Genomic DNA, 10,112 nt, shown 5'->3' with positions numbered 1-10,112 from the left:
ATTTGAGACATTTTTTTCTATCTCTTATAGTTTCGACGATATTCGCTTCGAAAGAGAAAAACCGATTTTTTTCAAAGGGGTGTTTCACCCCTTAAAAGTGCGTATGGGCACGTATAAAAAAATACGTGTCGCTTATTTTTGTTTGAAGAACAACATACTAAAAGCTCATCAAAATCGGAGAGTTACACTTGGGTATGTTTACTTGTTAGTTATACACCTAGTAGAACACACGGTGACTTTCTATAAATTTCAATGAAGATTATATTAAATTGGGCCTCCGCGAATATCATGTTATCAGAAATAAATTGTCGTTGTATAAATGCTACTAATTACCTCTGCTCGATTGATAATGATGTTTCTAGCCAATATTATCAAATTGACAAACCTTCCTCTGCCAATTCTAATAGCATCGCTGACACGTTCTAATAATTCCTACGAAATAGCAATTTTGACTTCGCCTGCCGATTACAGTGGCGAATCACGAGAATCTAATTAGAATTTTGAGTACAGCTAAGGAACAATTTCTTATGTAGATTTTTAGATCAATTCAGATTTATGACTTTTTGTTTTATTGCTTTCAATGAATGGATCTAATAATTATTTTTTTGATTAGCGTTTTCCAAAGGTTGCATTTTCATTTATTTTCGCGAATTATAAGCAAAAAATTTTACCTCTGTTGTTTTCAGTTTTGAGGGTACGGCGTTTTCGGTATTATTTTGTATGTTGCCAAGAGTGAATTTTGTCGGTTCCTCCATAGGACGAGCACTCAGTAAATCCAACGTGCAGATAAATGAAATCATTAAAATTCGCAACATGGTCTTCCTTAGTGGAGTATATTAAAAAGTACCTAAAATTATATCTTTTAAACAGAAATTTATAATTTCGAACTCACACTTATAAAACTATTAATCTAAATAATTAGGAAGATTAAAATAACTTTTCCGCTAATTAAATTAATGTACAACGTATAAATATGCTTTGTCCGTTATTTTAAAAAAGAATAAAATAAAGTATTTAATAAAACTAAAGAGGATGTTGTATTAATCGTACAAATTTAACTTGCGTAAATTAATTTATTCTAAAGAATACGATAATTATCTGTAGAAACTTGCCACTATATTGTTCACAAACGATCCACGTCGTTGACTAACAGATTTCGCTCTCGACAGTAACGAACTTACCTAGCGGTTTACGACACTCTATCATACTTTCTCTTTCAGTGAGTTTCCATATTGAAATCAGGTGTGTACCAATCAGTCGAGTACAAAAGCAAAAATGAAAAACTTATGAGATTATTCATTGTGTAAATATAAATTTATTTTTAGTTAGAAGATACAAATAGATACAAATAGATGCAAACAGATTAGTAAGAAACTATTTATTACACATTATATATTTATTAATATTAATTATTATAGTATAATATAATACAATATTAAGAATCTTTATTTTAGACAGCATATGTGAGAAACACAATCAATACTAGAAATTTAAAATACCTATTACGGTCGAAGCTGGATCTTCATTGCTTTAAATAATTCAATCTTGAATTATTAATATATACTATATATTATGTATTTGCATAAGTATTAAGGCATCGGTGGTCTAATGGCTTAGGACGCTCGTATGAAATACAAGAGGTTTAAGTCCCAGCCGAGATAATATTTTTCGCAATAAATTTATTAACAGTTTCAATATATTAACATCTTTGTAACAGGATGCATAATGGTATCATTAAATTATTAAAATTGCTTGTCAATTTATTTCGCGATTATTACAGTAGTTTTAATTGTGTTTATAAGTTCGAAAAAACAATTCGGTGCGCAGTTTGAAAAGACTACAATATGGTATATGTGCAAGTACATATACATATAGTGTATATTAGTAATTCAAGATTGAATTATTTAAAGCAATGACGATCCAGCTTCGACCGTAATAGGTATTTTAAATTTCTAATAATATAATACGTTATAATTTAGATCAAAATAAGGAGTACGTATTTTTTGTACACGTGCTTATATGTACTTTTAGGATGTGAAACACCCATCTAAGGTAAATTTTTCTATCCATCTAAGGTAAGTCATTTTCTTTCAAAATAAATATTGTTGAAACTATAAAAAACAGAAAAAATTTTTTAATGAAAGTTGAATAATTTAATAAGTTATTACAAGAATGAAGAACTCTTAATTTAAAAATAATAACGAGGGAATAAAGGGCACATAAGTGTCAAATATAATAAAGTATATTAAAACATGAAAAATTAAAAGAAAATATGAATAATATAATATTCTATAATTGATTAAAATATGATATGTTTCGGTCTCTGAGAAATTTTATTGTATGGCCAGCTAGGTAAGTTGTTTTGACCAGAGTGACGAATTTACTTAATTTCTTTTTTATTATTCTCGTAATTTATTTCTAACTTGATTGTTACCAGAATACCGGAAAATTTCAAACAACCGATCATTCAGCCGTTTGCGAGTGATTTCCGTTTTTCACAAGTAAACCTTAAGAAATGTCAGACGCCGATTTTTCTCAAAATTTTTACAGTTGTTTCTTATGACAAAATAACAAGAAATCTGTCATTAATTTTAGCCCAAATTGCGTGTGTCTGTTAAAAAAAATTTTTTGTTATTCTTTACAATTGCTCGATTTTTATATGTTTAAAGCAATATTTCTGACAAATGAATTTGTACCCGATTTATCCTAATTCAAAAATTCACTAACTAAATCGCTATTACGCAACAAAAAAAAATAATCTAGTTTGCCCCTTTACCTTATTATTTTCTTGACATTCTTTATTTTTTATATATTATAATTCTACGTATTATAATATTATATATAATAATATATATAATATTATAATATGTAGAATTATAATAATATATAAAAAATAAAGAAAATCAAGAAAATAATAAACAGGTAAAGGGGCAAACTAGATTATTTTTTTTGTTGCGTAATAGCGATTTAGTGATTTTTCTCGATTTAGTTAGTGATTTTTTGAATTAGGATACCGTGAGGTTAATCCAGATGAGCACCCAGCTCTATTTCTGTAAAAAGTTTTTTCAAGAGAAATCGTTTCTTTACTATTAATAATTATTGTTATTATTTTAGTGTTCTATATGCGTATCGAGCTTCAAAAAATCGGGTACAGATTCATTTGTTAGAAACATTGCTTTAAACATATAAAAATTGAGTAATTGTAAAGAATAACACAAAAATTTTTTTTAACAGACACACGCATTTGGGCTAAAATTAATGACAGATTTCTTGTTATTTTGTCATAAGAAACAACTGTAAAAATTTTGAGAAAAATCGGCGTTTGACATTTCTTAAGGTTTACTTGTCAGTAAAGCATCTCACTGGCTATCATCACTTTATGTATAATTCTTTTCGACTGCTTTCATCTAATGTAACATCTCTTGTATGTATATCTGAAGAAGGCTCAATCGTGAGACCGAAACATGTCATATTTTAATCAATTATAGAATATTATATTATTCATATTTTCTTTTAATTTTTCATGTTTTAATATATTTTATTATATTTGACTCTTACGTGCCCTTTATTCTCTCGTTATTGTTTTGAGTAATTTAAAAAATTTACTTTGTGTAATAATGATAAAAAAACCTTTTTAATTTATTATTCTTAATAAATAATAATTTTTTTCATTATTATAAGATACTTTTGAAATCAACAAATTAAAGTACAAAATTTCCTGGAATGTAGCGGTCAACGCGATAGTTAGTGCGTTAATTTAATATTAGACATACATTTATATTCAACGACAAAAAATTCCAAAACCAGGGCAAATGAGAGTCAGCGTGGTAATTAATACGCAATCTTAATTCTTTTAATTAAGATTGCGTATTAATTACCACGCTGATTCGCCCTGGTTTGAAGTTTTTTGTTGTTGAATTTGAGAGAGTCCGTAAGAGAGAGAGAGAGAGAAGATTACATTATTATTACTTTAAATTTATATTATCTCTTCTGTTAGACATACATTTTCTTTCATACACGTTTCGACTTGATTTAAGTCATTCTCAACGAAATACATAAATTAAAATTAAACTATCCTGATAATCTGTGCAATCCTGGTGCCAACCATCCGCCTCACTGCGATGTTTCCTCGAGTACTATCTTGGTTATTCAATCGAATAAAACAATGAAAGCTCCTGCAAGTAAAGCTATAAAGACATTACGAATTAATAGCGGTCAATGATAAAATTGTATGTACAGAAATAATCACGGATAGTCACTCACCAAATTGCAAACAGATTATACATAAACATTCAGCAGTCATCAATGCATGTAATAAAATTAGTGTTCTTCATCAAAAATTAAAAATTTGTCAAATATGCGCGATAATTCTACATTTTAAATGAGTGGTTCGGTTACTTATAGCGTTTTTCATTTGCAGAACTAGTGCACACTCAGTGCACTTTAAAGCCGTTGTACAAAAATCGACATAAAGATATACATTTAATAAAAATATATAAACGAATTAAACCGTGAAATATTCGATACATTTTATTGTGCTATTTGATAAAATAAATTTTGGGTATTTTATCAATTGAGATATCTCATTTTTATATTTAGATTAGAATAGTGTACAACAGCTTTATAATGTGCATTGAGTGCGCACTAGTTTTGCCAATAAAAAACGCTATTAGACAAAAATAATGCTACGTGTCATCACCGATAAATAACTAACAGAGAACAAAGTATTTACTCGTAATACATATTTAGTCATAAACAAATTTTAACTAGATGGTTTCTAGAATCGAAGTATAGGCATGGTCAAGAAATTGCGTATTCGTTTGTAAATTTAAACTCATTTTTTGTGTTTTAATGTGTAACATTTCGGAAGTCAATCTTTTATTAAAATTTCTTTCCCTGTCCAGTATCCACACTTCGTTCCAATCAAATTTATGATTGTATTGTAATCTATGGTCTGTTATCACTGAACTAACTGACGTTTTTCTATTAATGTGGTTGGCATGTCAAATATTCTAGTTTTGACTTGTTTGCCCCACGTACGAAGCTTCACAATTCTTGTAAGCAATCCTATATACCACATTCCTTTGTGCAATGATTGGTAACGGATCTTTGTGTATTCTTATTAAACTATGCAGTTTGTTAACAATATAAAATGTAATCTTTGATATTGTGCCATTAATCATTTTCTTAAATTTGTTAGATACATTATTAACTAATAAAACCATAAAATATGTATTACAGGCAATTAACCTTAACTTTGAACGTTTTCACTCATGGTTTGAGTCTTCATCAGCAATCGTTCACTCTAGCGTAACGATTGGAGTATTGCATGACAAAATGATATCTCCAACGTTTTTCCTCTCAAATATTAAACCGTTTACTGTGAAGTAAGTCACATACTCACAAAATTAGAAAGCTGAATGGCAATGAGAACTCAAGCTCACACAGTCGACGCTTCTACACTGAACAATAAATTTCTCTTATTTAACATTTTGTAACTCGTTAATATGTTATAAATTATCGTCAATTTTTAAAAAATAACTGCGAGAACAATATGTGTCTTGTCATTTCGACAGTCGGTTAAATAAGTGGAAATAATGAGTGGAAACGTTCAAAGTTAAGGTTAATATTTTTAGTATTAAGAAAAATTGCGCTAACTGATAACCAGCGTCGACTCCTATTATGGTTTTATTAATTATTTTAATTAAAGGAGTCTGTAAAAACTTATTAGTTTTTATATTAATTTGTAATTTTATAATACATTATTAACATATGGAACAGTAAACCAAAGCAATTTTTTATTGGTGTCCGTTTTTTTCTTCTTAGTGATATTTTTATTATTTATATGATATTTGAGTCTCTGTAAAATAGTTTTGAAGATAAATTCTAATGGGTAGTTATTATTCAATAAAATTTTAATAATCAGTTCGAAATTTTTTTGATGAAACATTGGATCAGAAAGAAGGAACACCCTGTCGACTATGCCCATGATAACGCCTTTCTTTTGTAAAAGTGGGTGTTTAGACATGATCAAATATCTCCCCGAAAAAGACGGTTTCCGATACCAATCAAAGATTACTTTGTCGTCTATAATTAAAATGGTTGTGTTTAAAAAAATTAATTGAATTACCACCAACTTCTAATGTGAATTGTAGTTTTGGGTGTATCGAATTAAACGATTGTAAAATTTGATTTATAGCCCTTGGCTATAGATCTTGGAGACCGCTGCGATAATGTCATGAACATACCGATAATAAAATCCTATTTAAAAGTCCAAGCTATCTATTATGCTCTTTTTAAGGTCTTGTAACACTATATCGGTTATAACCGGAGACAATGGTATAAGTTTTGAAACTTTTGAAATCATTCAATTTTTATAAAAAATTCGTTTCCCATCTATTACTATTTCCACGATATTCAGTTCAAACGAAATTAATCGATTGGTTTCGCGGAAGAAGTACGCACGGGTACGTATTCCTTATACTAATCCAGACTATAATAGATTAAAAGCTCATCAAAGTCAGAGAGAGATACATCCCTGTACTTCCTTGTAAGGTGTAAAATAAAATATTTTTTAATATATGAATGAAATATTTCTATCCCATTCAAAACAATACGATCTATTGAATAGACATAATTATTATATTATAATTAAAATATAACGATAAAAGTAACAACTGAATTCATAAAAATGTAACGACGTTACTGTTACCATTCAGACAGAAAAAAAAAGTAATAATCATTACCGAAAACGAGTAACGATAATAATATCATAAAAAGTAACGTGTTATTTTTTGACCTTGTACTTTGACTGTGACAATATTGTTAATTAAAATAAATGGACAAAATTCATAAACACATACAATACAAGTCGAGCGATTAATTTTTAATTTTTTAAGAACGTAGTTGCAATTTGTAATAATTAGAGATTTTTTAAAATTAATTATTTGCTTTTGTCGATATTTCAATTAATTATAAACAACTTCTGAATACATAAAATAATTCCAATGTAAAATTTATAGTTTAACGTATTATTGTAGGAATTTTATATTTCTTTCCGTTTTGTATTATTTAATCAACAGTGTATGTTATTTTATTCATAATTAATATTGATTAGCGCGTGTAATCGAATCAAACGTCGCCAGCGCCATATGCCCTAGATCTTATCATAATTGACTAAGTTTCCATCGAGAGTCAGAATTGGATCAAAGTATGGGAATTGATTAGTCACAGTCGAGTATTCCCCTCTTACAGTCGAATGAGAGGAGAATGCTCAATTGTGATTGATCAGTTCTTGCACTCTGACCCAAATCTAACCCTCGCCCTCGGTGGAAACTTAGTTATTACCAACGAGAGCGCACGCCATAGAACATACATAGAAATTCTATAATTAGAGTTTGGCGAAAGCGAGCACAACTTCTGATTGGTTCTCCACCTTGGTCCATTTGGTATTCTTCGGATAGTTTCGTATGTACATTATCGAAAAACGGGTGTGAAGAAAAGAAAGAGATAGATAACTACAAACAGATGAGTAAAACCTCCCAGACAGCACATGATATCATGCTAACATTCAACATTCATACTAAATGTACTGCGATTATACCGAATAAACCAGAAACGTTAATGTGACATCTCAGAAAAATATTATTTCTTGTATATTGTCAAGACATATCAAATATAATAACTAAACTTCGATTTTGATGCTGAATATACTGCTATCATATCGATTATATCCAAGACGTCTCTAAATTATTCTTGCGGTATATCTCGTGTACGTCTATCATATATATTTTCAGAACAAACTCACAACATAAAATGCAGAACCAACGCTGCCTGCTACAGTTAATTATATTGCACTTATAACCCAGAAAAGATCTTCCATTTTTTCTTAGTTATCTTTTTTATAGTAATAGTTTATTTTTTTTATTATAGAAATTATTTTTTGAAATTATATTCTACATTTATATTTGTGGCGCTAAAATTCGTAAATACAAGTGCCGGGACACGCTGTGGTCATAGCACCATCAGGGGTACGTTCCAAAACTGAACTATATCAACTCCGAGTATCTTTTATCCTTGTCCAACATTCAGTCAACACAAGGATAAAATGATACTTGAGTTGACAAAAATCGAGTTTTGGAACGCACCCCAGTGAGTGATCCTTCTTTTTCTGCCTTTTCGGCCACGTGCGTGTGCAATGGTGTCATGTCATCCAATGTCATCATGTCATGGCAGTCATGGTGTGAGTCTCGTGAGACCACTCGAGCGGACGGACGTATGTCACGCCCGCTTCGGGTATTGCATCATCTCATCCATTTTTTGAAAAACGTTTCCGGCTTCGACTGTGCATTGTGTTACATTATTTGTCTTGATTACATCATTATTTCGTCCCATTCACCGGTTTGAGGTATCATACTTTGGTACACGATTTATTTACGATTCTGGCTGGAATCGTCGCCATTTTTGCGGCGAGTGCCATCAATTCTGAAGAAGAAGAAGAAGGTGTCATGGTGTGCAGGCGTGTGAGCCACGAGATTAAGCACGAGCATAGTGAATCGAGCATGCTGAATGAATTATAAGTATTTAATTATAAATATATATTTATTCGCTACTAACATCTTGCGTTCGTGGTTTTATGCCTTTTATTTATTTTATTTTGTTTATAAATATTTGCACAATGCAGTTGCTATTATAAAATAGGAAGTATTTTTAAAGAATTTTGATTTTTTGAAAATATTTACTATTTTAAAGTAGCAACTGCACTGTGCAAATACTTAATTCGTTCAGCATGCAAGCGTGTGCGCGAAATTTTATATATATGCGTATGTATGTGTGTATGTATGTGCATGCATATATGACATCACTATGATAACGCGGATACTATAGAGACGTAGTGGAGACGTATTAAAGATATTCTCATACATCTCAGAATAACTACGGTAAACACTAGAAGCTCCCTGCGAAGTCTATGGGTAGAGAAACCGCGGACATAATAGAGTCTGAAGAAATACACTGTACATCACAGACACGTCTCGAATATCTGGACGACGTATTCAATATACGTTTGCGATATCGTTCTAACGTCGTCAGAACGTAGATGGCTGTCTGGGCTGTGTCAAAGAAGTTAGAAATCGTTCCGAGATCTCGGACAAAGAGAAAATTAAGAAATTACAATTGTTCAATTCGGTCAAATGATTACCTCGATTGGTTTCTTCAGGTATTGTTGCCACGTAGTGCTTGTATTGTAACACTTTTTACGCATGCATTCATACAAAAAAGTAATATCTGTTCTCTCTCTCAATCCGCCATTTTTGGTCCACATTCGCCAAACTTTAATTATAGGATCTCTAAACATACATACCGAAAGGGTCATATCGTATCTAATCAATGTAATAAAAGTGTCTCTAACCAGTGATGCACATTTGGCTCCCGGCACCACGGAAAATCAGTTTCACCACTTTTACCCCCACTAAGCAGATACCTACATGCATCGAGTCGGCTGTCTTCGCCGATGCGCGAGAGCGAGCGAGACAGCGAGAGACAGCGCCCTTCTCGCTCTACAAGCGAGTATTAGAGCGAAAAGGACGACCGCTCTCTCTCGCTGTCTCGCTTCCTCTAGTATCGTAGTCGCTTGTTATAAGCAACCGAAAACCGAAAATGTACTTTCTCGGCCGTTTGGCGTATTCCTGTACAGTGTGTCCCGACCTTTTTTGCCAATTACTTTTGTATAGATAGAGCAAATTAAACTGAGTCGAAAAGTCCTCTACCATTTTGCAATTTTCGCAATAGTTAACAAGATATTAATTACTAAAAATTGCAAAATATTGGTCTTGAATAATTTTTTACTCAAATACTATCAACTTTACAGAAAAATTGTAAGAGATAAAAATTATTTATTTTCTTCTCATAAAGTTCCGAGAATTTTTTCAGAATTTTTTATCAACTTTTTAGTACTGCATTTTCTTATTTTTATCAACATGAGAAAATACGGTATTAAAAAATTCTGAAAAAATTTTCAGAACTTTATATATATGAGAAGAAAATAAATAATTTTTATCTCTTACAATTTTTCTGTAAAGTTGATAGTATTTGAGTAAAAAATTATTCAAGAC

General features: G+C 30.6%; 1 protein-coding gene across 1 annotated transcript in view; it reads right to left on the bottom strand.

Annotated features, from left to right (window-relative positions):
- Positions 1–1,177, bottom strand: part of LOC108763274 (uncharacterized) — a gene marked incomplete at its 3' end in the record, with an annotated part of 5,599 nt that extends 4,422 nt beyond the window's left edge. The window contains exons 1-2 of the mRNA XM_018510760.1: positions 1,113–1,177; positions 672–847 (exon numbers count right to left, since the gene is read on the bottom strand). Coding sequence (XP_018366262.1) covers positions 672–815 — 144 coding nt within the window. The remainder of the gene's footprint in view (positions 1–671; positions 848–1,112) is intronic.
- Between the last annotated feature and the right edge of the window lie 8,935 nt (positions 1,178–10,112).

The sequence above is a fragment of the Trachymyrmex cornetzi genome, unplaced genomic scaffold, assembly GCF_001594075.2.
Source record: "Trachymyrmex cornetzi isolate Tcor2-1 unplaced genomic scaffold, Tcor1.1 scaffold1101, whole genome shotgun sequence".
In the NCBI taxonomy this organism is placed as follows: Eukaryota; Metazoa; Arthropoda; class Insecta; order Hymenoptera; family Formicidae; genus Trachymyrmex; species Trachymyrmex cornetzi.
The sequence above is the reverse complement of the archived record's forward strand: the minus strand, read 5'-3'. Positions and strand labels throughout refer to the sequence as shown.